This window comes from Pteropus alecto, unplaced genomic scaffold (assembly GCF_000325575.1).
Source record: "Pteropus alecto unplaced genomic scaffold, ASM32557v1 scaffold40, whole genome shotgun sequence".
Taxonomy (NCBI): Eukaryota; Metazoa; Chordata; class Mammalia; order Chiroptera; family Pteropodidae; genus Pteropus; species Pteropus alecto.
This window is the reverse complement of record NW_006431919.1, coordinates 3,449,433-3,464,202: the sequence shown is the minus strand read 5'-3', so window position 1 is coordinate 3,464,202 and position 14,770 is coordinate 3,449,433. Positions and strand designations below refer to the sequence as shown.

Sequence of the window (14,770 nt, the reverse complement as noted above, 5' to 3'; positions counted from 1 at the left end):
ACCACTCAATTTAATAAATAAAAGGGAAAGAAGAATTCACATTTAGTGAGCACCTCTTAAGGTGCTTTACGTCATCTCATTTAATCTTCCCAACCACATAAAGTCTCATCCCTTGAAAAAAATATTTCCAAATCTAAAGATGTCTCTCAAAAATACTGCTGCCATACCAATCTGAGTCACTGCTGTTTCTTATGTGGAATACTGTGCTGGCTTTTTGCCTACCGCTTGTTAAAACTTCACCCTTCTCAATTCTCCTGCTTAAAACTCTCCAAATATTTCTCTCTGTACTTTCAATCAGATCCAAAGCCCCTGCTGTATGAATGAGATCTAAACGCTCTATCAAATCCTAGAAGAGTACACGATCTGGTGCCTGCCAGTCATTTCAATCTAATCACTCGTGCTCTCCAATTCACTTGTTAAGTTCCAGCTGTCCTAGTCTTCCTGATGTTTCTGAAACATCAAGCTTGTTACCACCTCAGGTTCATGGCACTTGCTAATACTTCTGCTGGGAATATACTTTCCTTAGCTCTTTTATGACTGACTTTTCATCATTCATAACTCAGCCCAAATGACACCTCCTGAGATGTCTTCTTTGAGCAACCTTGATAAAGCAATGCTTCCAGTCTCATGTTTGTATGGTCCCTTATCTTTCTTTTTCTTCACGGCATGAATTATTATCTGAAATTATATTATTAGTAGTATGCTTGTATTCATTCAGAATTCCCTACCATAAGAAAAGCTCCATGCAGGTTGAAACTTTGTCTTGCTTGTTCACTGATGTTTCTACAAAGCCTACAACACTGCCTGGTACATGTCTTCAAGAAGTATTTGGTGAACAAAATAGAATAAATGAATCTCCAATTTGCCGATAAGAAAATGAGGCTCTGGGAGTTTGCGTAACTTTCTCAAAGTCTTACAGGATTTCTATGGGTGTGCCTGATTCTAAACCTCACTGCCTTTTGCTATGGCCAGGAACTGCCAAAAGAGACTGAAGTGTCAGACAGCAGGCAGGGCTACCTGACAGGCAAGAAGTGTTTTTTCAGGCTTTCGATTCTATTGTGGATGTAATCGAAACCAAAAAGGCACATCGATCATGCTTTCCCCAGGGATGCCTGAATTTCCAAAGGAACAAGATAACTTGAGAAATCTATTGATCTCCCATTTTTGTCATGCTGCACCACTGACAAAGATCAATGGAGATTTGTACTCTTCTACCCAAGACTCTACAATTTTAATTTGTATTTCCACCCAGAGCCCCGCGACTTTGCAAAATGCACTGCTCACAGTGCCCACACCTTATTTCAGGGTCACCATCTTTGTCAGCTGTTTTGCCAGCTTCTTCACTTGAGAGAAACGTCTCCCTCTCCTCTTCCAAGCCCTGCAAAGCCAGCAAGCCCGACCCAGCTGTCCTCGCACATACTCATTGGCCCACAGCCTGTGGAGGGGCGGGGCTTCTGTCTCAGCGGCTCTTCAAAAGAGATCCTCGCAGGAGCACTCACCAGCTCCCGCCTCCTGCACTGAGTCTGTGCTTTCCTGTCTGCTTTCTCTTTCCTTTCTGGCTCATCTTGGGACAGAGGCTCATTCTGGAGGAAGCTCGGGTCTTGGATTTTAAAGTCAGTAATGGAAAAACATGAGAATGTTTCCTGGATTCCCCAGCAGGAAGAGGAAGATCCATTCAAGAAATACCTAAACAGCACCGAGGACTATCTGACCTTCCTCTGTGGGCCTCAGCGCAGCCACCTCTTCCTCCCCGTGACTGCGGTGTACTCACTGATTTTTGTGGTTGGGGTCACTGGCAATCTCCTGGTGTGTCTGGTTATTCTCCGGCACCAGACTATGAAGACACCCACCAACTACTATCTCTTCAGCTTGGCTGTCTCCGACCTCCTGGTCCTGCTCCTTGGGATGCCCCTGGAAGTCTATGAGATGTGGCGTAACTACCCCTTCCTGTTTGGGCCCCTGGGCTGCTACTTCAAGACGGCCCTCTTTGAGACCGTGTGCTTCACCTCCATCCTCAGCATCACCACAGTCAGCGTGGAGCGTTACGTGGCCATCCTCCACCCCTTCCGTGCCAAGCTGGAGAGCACCCGGCGGAGGGCCCTCAGGATCCTCGGCATTGTCTGGGGCTTCTCTTTTCTCTTCTCTCTGCCCAACACCAGCATCCACGGCATTAAGCTCCACTACTTCCCCAATGGGTCTTTGGTCCCGGGCTCTGCCACCTGTACAATCATCAAGCCCATGTGGATCTATAATTTCATTATACAGGTCACCTCCTTCCTTTTCTACATCCTCCCCATGACTGTCATCAGTGTCCTCTACTACCTCATGGGGCTCAGAGTGAGTATCCAAGCTGGCTGGCTTAAAAAAGCATCCTTGCTTTTTCTCACTGACTCAAAGTTTTCTAAGAAAAACTTAGAGATATTCAGGATTGGAAGGGAGCACACAGAAAGAATGAGCTCAGAGAGGAAACTCATAAGGTAAAGGACTTGCCTCAATTGGACAAACAGTAACCACAACTATAAATCATTTCCTTTAACTTCCATTATTCCTTACTCTACATCTGTGGTTCTCACTCTTAGGTGTTCCTACAAATAACCTAAAAACCTTACTGTGGATACCAACATGCAAACCCCTCCCAAAGGGAAATTTTGACCCAGAAGGTCTGAGGTGGAGCCACTTTTTAAATGGCACAAGGTGGCCACCCCTGGCGAGACTTCCACGCCCTGCGGTCTCCTTCCTGCCCTACTGCCTGAACTGAAATTTTCCTCTGCACCAACCCTGTCTGAGCATTGCAGAAACTATCCCTGCCTGTTTTATACTCCAAGACAGATAGACAGTTTTGAAGTCAGAATCTTTCCTGTGGTAGTTTTGACTTTTTGGTGGCTATATCAGGTTAAAATGAAAAAAAAATATGGCCTAAGTGAGATCAACTTGGACTTCCTTGAGCAGGTGGAAATTTAGGGATGGGGTGGAGAACAGAGTACGTAAGAATAGAAGACAATGTGAATAAGAGATAGCTAAAATTAATAGAAAATTATCAGAGTTTGGAGTATATCTTATAAGTTCTTTTCCTCTGCTCATGGTAGTAAACTGATTCCTTTCTTCTTATTTTTTTCTGGATCTAAATTAGCTGAGAGAAACTATTTTTGATGAGGGTGGGAGTGAGTCTGTATAATTCCTGTCCTGATATACTCTACACCCAAAATCATAGAGATGAGGTCTGACTGTGACAGTTTTATACCTATTTAAGGAGGTAGCTTGTGTAGAAAATAGTCATGAGACCATTTAGACTCTCATCAGGTCTGAAGCTCACATATAATATGCCTTTAGGCAAGCCACAACATTCTCTCCTGGAATTAGTTTTCACATTTATAAAATGAAAATGCCACATCAGATTATATCTAAGGCTTCTTATAGCTCTGACAGTCTATGATTCCTTAAAAAAAAGTAGGGGGGGAGGAAATCTGTGACTGGGAGTAATGTGAGTTATAAATGAAAGAAAAAGCAGACACCACATTCATATCATATGCTTCAATACAGTTCTGATACTGTGTATTATGTAGCAATTAACATATTCTCATCTCAGTGATGAATATCTATGGTGAATGGCAAGGTTTAAGAAAGAAGAACAAATTCTAAGTATCACTGATGTCTGGACACAGGAGCAAATATAATCAGGCAGAGAGTTGTGCCAGTCTCCTCCTGGAGAACTGGCCCCTATATTCCCAGAGACATGTCACCCTACACTAACTCACTATCATGGCTTTAGATTACCCTGTTCATCTCATGGGGGCGGTGGTGGTGGTACTTCTGTGTGATTCCAAATATCATGAGCCGTATGAGAAATCTCTACTCCAAACTTCTCAAGAGCATCTCATCCAGCACCAAACAATCATTTACCTTGGGTCAATTTGGAGGAAATATTTAACTTTGAATAGGAAACACAAACACCCCTCCCCAATCAATTACTTTGAGTTTCACTTGGTTTTGCTGTCATGAGTCTACAGCTTACCTTGTATCAGGAGCTAAGTGACAGCTCAGACAATAGCTTTGAAACCACCCTAGTCTGCTGTGTGTACATAATGCAACTTTCAGCATCTTGTTCTCAAAAAGGATGAGGTGTTACTCAGAGAATACTAGGAAGGAACTATCTATTTACAAAGTCACTCCTAGAGGAATATAAAGATCTCAAAACTGGAGTCAGGAGGTAGGCCCTAGTCTGTATCATGGGCCTCAAGGCCTTTGCATATACTGTACCTTTTGCTGTATTTTTCCCACCATCTACCACTACAATCCCTTTTGCCTTTCCAACTCTCAATTATCCTTTAAATCATACTTCACTTACACTCCCTCAGAGAAGCTCTCCCGGATTCTCTAGCTACACTTGGTCCCTGTATAGGTGCTCATGATTCCTAGTGATTTCTCTTCTTTGGATTTATCACGGATTAAAATTCTATACTTTGGGGTGCCTTGATATCTTTCTCTATAACTAGACTGTAAGATGAATGAATCAATGAATGAATGAAGTTAAATTGTTTTAACTTCATTGCTGGACTTCAGCTTCTCTACCTTCAAAACAAGACTTAGAAACACTATTGCAAAGGGATTGTTTGACCTAAGAGATTTTAAAGACACCTAAGCAACTCTGAAGATTATTAAGTTATTGATTCCCTTGGCAAATCTAAAGTTATGATAGAGTCTGGGACCCACTGCCTTCAGAAGGCAGAAAACCAGAAACTGATGAAATCCCAGGACCAGGGGAGAAGGAAGAAAGCCACATGTATGCTCAAAGCTTCGTCATTCCAGGTCATAAGTTTCCACTCAGCTGCTCACCAAATTTCAAACATGATGGAAATGGAAAACAGACAATCCCACGGCGAGTTCCTCTCATCTGGGAGGAAGTTCTGCTGAAATCCCCAACTACTCATTATTGCTTCTGCACACAGCATTAGTGCTTGAGTTGAAGAGAATGTATTACAACTTGTAGCAGAATTCAGCCATGTCAGAGTTGGACTGAATTTTTTAAATTAAAAAAAAAAAATTTGTTCAGATATTTACATAAAAGCTATGATGATATCTTGGTATTCTGAAGCTTACTCTCCACAAACTATATAAATGAAGAGTTGGTGGAATGAGTATAATCAAATAAAAAAAGTTAATTGAGAAAATACATTAACCTGAATGATAACCATCCCCCAAGGGATTCATCTCACATAGCTTCACCAGTCTAATCAAATAAAAAAAGTTGATCGGGATAATACATCAACCTGAATGATAACCATCCCCCAAGGGCCCCCCTTCACTTTTCATCTCACATAGCTAGAGGGAGGGGGGCAGGAAGACTTCTGAGCTTCTTATATAGTAGCCACAATTTTTCTCTCCTCTCTTTGTAATTTGACTTTTAAACAAAAGTTTGGGGATGGGTGTGAATAATTAATGGCTGAATATCTGCTTTGCCTAAACATCTGAAGGAAAATGAAAGTATTAAAAAATAAAGCACATTTAATATTGACCAGACAAATTGTTTGAATTCTATTCTACTATGTCAACTCCTTCAAATCTTATTGGAACAATGTATAATATGCATAAGTTTTTCGCTCTTCCTCTGGTTGGCTAGAAGTGGCTAATAGAGCTCAATATTCTTTCATTATTCTTAATTATGGACTGAAACCAAATAATGGAATAAATACCTTATAATAATGACAACTTTTTAATGATGTAAAAAAATTAGAAACTTCAGTAGATTTAATTGAAGATAAGTTAGTAAGATTTGTAGTTTGATGCACTGTTCTTACCTTAAACATCAATGTTTTTCTTCTCACCGCATCTGGCTCCTTTTTTTGTATCAGCACAAGTATCTCTTACAGATGAATGGTTCATGAGGAGGAGGATTTCTAGAAGGGATTTAGTAATCCACATGAGTAGGCCCACAGGTACAAATAAATAACTCCACTTCATCAAAATTCAGTTTTTATTGTCTTTTGAGTAGACTCAGGACAATAATCAGAATCACAATAACATCAATAATACATAGCTTAAGTGTCATGTACCAGGTACTGAGATAAGCACTCTACTTGCATTATTTTGTTTTACTAATATATTAATACATCTTATCACCTTCGGTTTCCGCCCATCTAGTTCTAATAACTGTACAATATTTTCCTCTATTTCTTTTCAAGTTCTCGGTGACTCTGAAGGGTCAAATCTCATGGGAACTTTAATCTATCATTTTGTGAAGACGCAGGCATATGTAGAGAGCATGAATATACTTAAGAGGCAGATGACCAAGTTTGTTAATTATCCTACTGGATGCTTCAGGGCCACTGTGGTCCCGAGAGCCACCTGACTTCTAGGAGCTTACGTGTTTGTTAGGGCAACAGGATATTGATTTGTCTAACTTTGGAGGCAACTTTTAATGACCTCTCTTCCAAGTCTTATTTAATTTTAAATAATTTCTCTAAAGTATTCTGTAAAAATGCCACCCATCCCAGGAAGCTAATTCTTAGAGTAGTCTGTTCCATTATTGCACATAACCACACCAGTTTCTTCTTTAGTAAAATATGTTGAATTTTCCTTCCACCTAATGACCTCGGTTAGTTCATCAGGACTTTCTACATGACTAATGAGGGAACCTCAATTCGATCTGGCAAAATATGAAGAGGAGTATAGATCCGAAAAGCCCAGAGGTAGTGCTGGCTCTTGGTGACAATTAATATAGTAAAACACAATGTCACAATGTCTTTGCTCTTCTTTCTATGGTGTTGGTTTCAACCCTGAGATCCACACAGTGGCTCACTAGTGGCTCCAAATACCTTCTTCATGGTGGAAAAAAATAGCTGTTGTAATTCCAGATCTCATATTCAGATTAATGAGAAGGGCTCCCACTGGCAGGCCCAATGAAAGAAAAATGAAACTTCCATTCCTAGCAGTACATGAAATATCTGAAATCTCATTGGTCCCTATTACTCAATCACTGTGACTGACTAAAAGACGTAGCTAAGTTATTTAGGGACTAAATCTGGAGCTGGAAATAGGATTATTCCCATCCAAATTAATGACTAAAGATGGAGAAAGAGTAAGTTACCTAAGGGAAAATTGGGGTATTATTGGTAAGAGAAGAAGGAAATAAATGCTAGGGCACCAATCGGCAAATATGTGTTATACTATTTTCTAGATGTGTGATGGTAGTTCATCATGAGTCCTTAAAGCTTCCTTTATTTGGCTGAATACATATAACTTTTAGTATGTTAGATAATGGCATAGATCTTCAGTGCTATGGGAGTTCAGAGGAAGGAGAGGACAATGGACTATAGTGGCCGCCAAAATCTTCTAGGAGTAGGTGGGACTTGAACAGGGCAAGAATGAGTGCTTGTACGAGCACTACTGGTATTTGAAATTTTCAGAGACTACTTCAAGAATCACTATGTCTTCCAACAAGGATGAGCGTTTTTAACTTCTAGAATCAGAAACATATGCACTCTTATTAGTAATATTAGTAAATCCGAATTTCCCCAAAAAGTGCTTATCAAGACAATACTAGGTATTCCACTGAAAAGAGCTGGGGGCGGGTATTGTCTAGTCAAAGAAGCACTATTCTCCTTGAGGCTGGGGTGGAAAATGTGGGGTATGGAAGGTGAGGGTGGGGGAAGGGAGATACACGATCTCCTATGAAGATTCATAATGTCCATTAGCATATTAAAGTCTCTGAGAAGACCTACAATGAAGACTATAAACTTCATAAAGCAGAAATATCATCTTTTTGTTTTCTACTGCCCACCCACCATATAGCGGAGGGATTCTATTCTAATAGATGTATAACAAGTATTGAATGAATAAATGAATGAATGGAAAAGCCTATCTAACACTTTTTAACTTCATAATTGCACATTTTTCATAGAATACCTATTAACATTCTATGTAACTAGAGTTACACAGAACAGCAGACAATAAATGGTCACACTGTAACTTGACCACAGCCACCTATCCAGGTGAGTTAGTGGACATGGATCCAACTCCACCTCTATCTTTTCGTTACACATTTGACAAATTCTAACATTTATTTTAAGTCCCAGGTTTGGGACTGCGAAATGAATGTTAGAGTTATACTTCTTGAATCTTCACAGAAGAAAAAAATATTCCCCTTTCTTAACATCTCTTTCCACTTCCCTTGCAGCTAAAGAAAGGCCAACTACTTGAGGCAGATGAAGTAACTGCAAATATTCAACGACCCTCCAGAAAATCAGTCACCAAAATGCTGTGTAAGTCCTTCATTTTGTTTGTTTGTTTGTTTGTTTGTTTGTAAAATCAAAGGAGTTGCATTTGGTACTGAGAAAGTGCTTCTGGGGTCAGGATCAAAATTCACCTGAAACATAATACTATGATCTGATCTTTCTTGGCTTACTCATGTTTCTAGGACCTGTTTCTATTTCTATTTCAGTTTTTAACACTCAAAACAGCACACTAAATTGCATTCACTGTGTGTGGTGTTTGGTAAATCACATCACTCTCTGAGCTTGTGAGCCTCTCTTCCCCCCTCTAAAATGAGTGGGTGGTTTTTAATCTATTTGGGTTATGGGTTTCTTTAAAAATATGATGAAAGCTGCCAACTCTCCACTCAGAAAATGCACAAATGCACATATGCAAAATGTTTTATTATTCATTTCAGGGGATCAGGAATCCCTGTTACCTATCCTTGGACCCCATGAGATCTTGTAATTCCAGATGAAGACCATCTGGCCAAGAGTACCACTAAAGTAGTCATTCCACCTATGACATTGCATGATTTTTACATAAAACAATACCCACTTCTGTATAGACAAGAGGTTTAAAAAATATATCTAGGCACTGATTTACACACTCCCAAAAGAATGTTATAAAAATATATGATCCAGCACTAGCCTAAGAGAGAGAGTAATGGAAGAAAAGAGGTTCATAATATGTGTTCCATGTCAAAACCTAAGGTATAGAAGAAACAAATCCTCCAGCTAATATGCATATGAAGCATCCACTTAACTCAGTGACATTTATGAACAACAGCAACAACGACAACAACAAAAACAACTGTGAAGTCACTCAAGTTTGTCTTTTCTACTCTAACAATCATCTTCTTGGAAATGCGTTAGCCTCTGTTGGCACCTGTCCTTCCCTGTTAAGAATTCCAGTGTCTTCCTTATCTCTCCCCTTTCTCCTCGATCATAATTTACTCCTACCAAAAGACTTGAAACACATTCACATTAAAGTCACAACGATAAAATGGGAGGGTTCAGTTTTAACAGCAATTAAATTTTTAATGAAAGGAAACTGTATGCAGTAATGAGCACATTAGAGACTTTTTCTGGGGGGTAACCTCAGAAGAAACTGCCAGATATTCCTGAAACCACACCACGCAGGCAAACAACTTACTATGAATACAGGAAATATGTGTACTGTTGAGTATGGAAACCTACAATGACAACAGGAAATATGTGTACTGTTGAGTATGGAAACCTCCAATGTGCTCACAGATAGAGAATTGTAAAACAAGTACCATGCACCACCCCATCACCCAGCTTCAAACTTTATCAACTCATAGGTGATCTTGTTTTATCTATTGCCCTGTTTCTCCCCTTGCCCCTACAAGATTCGTGGGGCGGGGAAAGGGGAGGGTAAATCTCAAGCATCTTATTATGGGAAAGGAAAATATTTTGTACATTTTTTAACTTCAGAAGAGAAAAAATTAACTTCAGAAGAGTCTGTGGAGATTAAGTGGCCCAAAGAGAAATCACAGTGGCATCAATCTCTGCCTTAGAAACTGAAACTAAGAAACTAGAAGGCACAACTTCCTGTGACTCTATAATTTTTCAAAATAAAAAGTAAAAACAAAAAGAAATTGGAAGAAATTCTGTACTCTAGATGCTTCTAAGATAATAGACGCATCCCATTCCAACCAAAAGATGCTTATGAAGCAACATTTACTGAGGGTTGTTCTTTCTCTCTCTCCTCCCCCGCCCCTCACAAAATATTAAATGATGGAATTCAGAGAAGCTTCTAGTTCTTTCTAGAGTGACAAGGTAAATTTACACTATATTTAATAATTCGTTATTAATCTATGACTTGAAAGAACATCAATTCCTTGAACCCAACCATTTATATAACGATTTATGTGGTTCCAATGGTCTACTTGCAACAATTCATTTTCCACAATAGAATGTTTTCTATTGTACTTTAAGAAATTTGATACTATTTTTAAATGTTCAATTTTTTTTATTTTAAATGTTTAAAATATTTTTAAAATTTTAAATGTAAATTTAAATGTTTAAATTTACATTATACAAGAACTCTTATACAATCATATGGAAAATTAATCCTAAATCCTATACAATTCATTCTTAAGTTTAAATATTCTATGTAGAGGCTCTTTAGGATCGAGCTGATCTGTAATAATTATAGCTTAACAAAGATAAAGGGAAAAATGCTAGAAAGAATGGTGGGCATTGTATACCTATCCTCGCTTTGACTGCTTTCGCTCTCCCATTCATCATTGTTTTTTTCAGTTGTCTTGGTTTTAGTGTTTGCTATTTGTTGGACCCCATTCCACATTGATCGGCTCTTCTTCAGCTTTGTGGAGGAATGGAATGAATCCCTGGCTGCTGTGTTCAATCTCATCCACGTGGTGTCAGGTAAAATCTTAGCTGGTTTGGTTGCATCACAAGTAACTGAGTAATTGCAGCTTCTTCATTTTGCTTTGAGCAGTAGGTTCTATCTGGATATGCTGATTTATCATGGGCACCTGCCATTCTATGAGGCAGCACTATTTTTGGTGCTACTTTATAGAAGACCTCAACTCTAAGCATGATGACTACAACAGGAAAATAGTCTAAGGATTCCTCCCAATGAACACATGACTGAATTGGTTCCTATTTATTAAACACCCATGTCCCTGAAATCTTATATAGTCTTTGGCAAGTGTTAGATACTCATGAAAGCCAACCAAAGAATATTCGTGGGGGATCAAGATCTGCCTTTAAGCTACTTTAACACTGCTTGCTGTGGGTACGATAGAAGGTGGTGGAAACAACGGTAGAAAGGTCACTAAGTCAGAAAACCCGGATTTCCATCTCACTTCTACCATTAATATTCTGAGTGATCTGAAGAACATGGCTTCCTTCATGCCAAACTTTCCTCAACTGTAAAAACAGCAATAACGCCTGCTCTATACAAACCATGGGCTGACGGTAGGAAGCAAATAAAATATTAGCTATTAAAAAGCTTTTAAGCTATAAAATACTATGTATCTTTTTTATAATCATCACAACAAGGTTGTTAAGTAGATATTACCATCGCCATTTAACTGTTGAAGAAACAGTTCCACAAGGAAGAAATGGCTTGCTCAAAGGCACATAGCTGGCAAATCATAAAAACAGGGCTGAGGCCAAATCATCTAACTTCAAGTTCAGGGTTCTCTCACCTAAAATGGAGCAGAGAATGGCTGCCTAGGTTCCTCTTTCTCAGACAGTACATCTTCCAGCCTTAGGTTCAGACCACTTGTTTCTGTACCTCTGCTCATCGCCATCTGGTTCAGAGAGGAAAGGTACGATCCATTTGTGCAAGTTAAGCTCCAGATGTGCACAGAGCAAAAATATATATATATATTTGTATGTATACTGAATACCATGTATATTATTTATTTTCTACTACCCTCTTTTTTGCCCTCAGCAGGCCTTGTGTGCAGCTTGTACCTGCACATTGGCACTTTCTTCCATGTTAAGCTATTCATTATTCTGGGCAAAATCTCAAAAATTTTTATAGCTCTTATCTTCATGGTTAATCTGAGAAAAATGAGAGGTTTTAAATGAACTGGAAAACACTACTGGACTTAACTAGTTAACTATACCTCTCCTTCCTCTACAATGCCAACTAGATGAAGCAACAGAAAATGCCCCCAACCTGTCTTTTGATCTATTTCATTCATTGACCATATGCTTGTCAAACTGATTAATTAGAAAATTCTGCACATTCTACCTTATCTGTGCACAAAACAACCATTCCTGCCTCTGCACATTTGTGCTCACCATGCCTTCCACCTGCCACACTCGCTCCTCTCTTCGCCGACCGTCTCTACCCACTTCAGGGACTGGCTAGAGTGTGAAAACCCCATTAAATCACTCATGACCATTACAGTTCTTGAATTCATGTCATAATATGAATTTCCATAGCATGACTGCTGGTATTACATATTTTGTTCTTAACAGATATTATTTGGTATTGTCCTATTGTTAACTTTTTAAGGTAGGCAGAGATCTTGCCTCTGGAATATTATTCTAAGTCCTTAAAGATCAAAGTCTAAATTCACTATCTGCTAATGTGCCTCAAACTTCCTGGCACCTAATCATAGTTCAATCAGTATTTATTTTTTAAATGATTAACAGTCCATAGAAATGTTCTTCTACATTTCATTCTTCCCAATTCTGTGCACAGGTCATATGGCACTCTGAATGTCCTGAACTAAATAAATGAGGACAACAATGAACATGCTGATGAAAATATCTATTATGTGCTTTATTTTCTTAGCCATTCTCAGCCCCTCTGTGGATAATATCTCAACTTGATTCTCATGATAATCCAGGGAGGAGTATTAGGCCTGTATTATCATTCCCATTTTATAAAGAAAGAAACTGAAGTGCCAATTCTACCTAAGGTCATGGAATAAGCAAGGGTCAAGATCAGAACCAAGTCCTTTGACCCTCGACTTTAAGCTCATCTGGGGCTTTGTGGAAATAAAATAGGATATAGTAATAAAGGAAGAGGATATACCAAACAAGAAAGTGGCAGTGTGCAAGGCATTTGGAGGAGAAAATAAATGGCAAAATACACTTTCTCAATAAAGTTGGTTATAAAGTAGGAAGAATCATCAAGGGGAAAGCTAAACAAGAAAGAACATCGGAAACTACTATTTCTTGGAGAAGATATTTAGCATAAAAAGAATCTCAGCAGGGACTATGCTTTGACTAATTTACCATTCCTCCATTACTTGCAGTTTCAAATTATAGATTTAAGCAAAACTCCAATGAGATAAAAACATCTCTCTTTCCTCTGATAGTTAAGCATCTCTCATTAATGCTATGGGAACATGTTCTTTAATTAAACAAGTAGAGATCAAAGAAAGATACAGAACATCTCAGAGAGGTCTCATGCCAGCCTAAATTTTTCTAAGACTCTTTAATCTTTGTGTTTGATTCCTACGTACACAAGTGGTAGAGCATTTTGTATTCTCAATTAGAGTCTTGTATATGTTATCACTTCCAAAAGAGGCAATCACAGAATTCTAGGCTGTTGTTAAACATTATGCTTCTCCCTATCATGCCTCTTCACTCAATTTCTCCTTGGTATGTCTCTTTAATCCCCTGCATTCCAGGTGTCTTCTTCTACCTGAGCTCAGCTGTCAACCCCATCATCTATAACCTACTCTCTCACCGCTTCCGAGCAGCATTCCGGAATGTGATCTCTCCTTCCTGCAAACAGTGGCACTCCCAGCATCACCCACAGGAGCTACCTGCCCAGCGGAACATCTTCCTGACAGAATGTCGCCTTGTGGAGCTGACTGAAGAGGCAGGTCCCCAATTCCCTTGTCACTTGTCCACCTGCACCTGTCACGTCCCCACAGTCCCCTGTACAGGACGGGTATCATTACAAAAACTCCCAAGGAGCTGATATTCCTCCCTGCCTCCACACTGCAGGGAAGGACTGCCCATAATTTACGTGTTCTTACATGATATTAGGGAGGTAAAACGGCTCTTAGGATTTATATATCCATTTCTAGTTTTTTGTTTTGTTTTGTTTTGTTTTTTAACAAATGAGAAAATTGCTAGACTTAAAACCCAGATCCTCCTGATTTTTAGTTATCTTTCCACTATCCAACAGCCTCAAGCCTCTTCACTAGTTTATGAAGAGGACATGACTAGCAAAGCACGGCACCAATACTTTGCATACTTTCCACTAATGGGAACGATTTGTTCTGAGTCATCCACACTCCGAGTCAGGCTGCGCTCTTATGACACCTGGTCCCTGTCAGCCACAGAAGCAAGACATGTAGATGTGCTTTCCCTTCATACGATCTGAAAGGTCCACGCCAGTGTTTCTCCACAGCAAACTATTTACTCTACGGTCTCATACTCTGCCGTTACAATGTGGTTCCATAGAGTTCTGAAGCCTTCTACTTTAAGAGACCTCCCGATAACACGGGAATGCTCCTTACAACTATTATTCCCACCGTCCCAATCCCCAAATCACTATCAGTCATTCCTCACCAGGAATGAGATCAGATACAAGTCCTACCGAAGGAAGAACGCAGAGAGAAAAAAGAGACATGAACTATACCAAACACAGACTTAGTTGTTTTCACAATTTAGTCTAGATTTGGATTTCTAAAGTCTTACTTCATAAATAGACAGTAGTATGGTCTAGTATCACACACACACAAAAAAAAGACAAGTTAAATGGTAACTACTAGTCTCAAATCCATGACTTTCAGCTATTTGATTCTTCATTACATATATAACATTCTTCATATACATAATGGGAAAGATCTACTTCCCAGACTCATAATAAATAGTCTACTCAAACTGTATTACTCGTTCTTATGAAAATGTGCCCAGTTTTTCCAGCTGCACATATTTGCTTATAGAATGCCTCTTCATCTCCAACCGCCATCTGCTGCTATCCTACCCATCCTTCAATTCCCATCTCATTGGGGTACCTCCTCCATGAAATTTTGTTTGATTTATTCAAATAG

General features: G+C 39.2%; 1 protein-coding gene across 1 annotated transcript; it reads left to right on the top strand.

Moving 5' to 3' along the window:
- The first annotated feature begins 1,594 nt into the window (after positions 1–1,594).
- On the top strand, positions 1,595–14,294 carry NMUR2 (neuromedin U receptor 2). Its single transcript, XM_006906436.2, has 5 exons — positions 1,595–2,337; positions 8,174–8,258; positions 10,533–10,658; positions 13,394–13,659; positions 14,178–14,294. Exons 1-5 carry the CDS (start codon positions 1,621–1,623, stop codon positions 14,292–14,294), a joined length of 1,311 nt encoding a protein of 436 aa, XP_006906498.2. The 5' UTR covers positions 1,595–1,620.
- Positions 14,295–14,770: the final 476 nt, after the last annotated feature.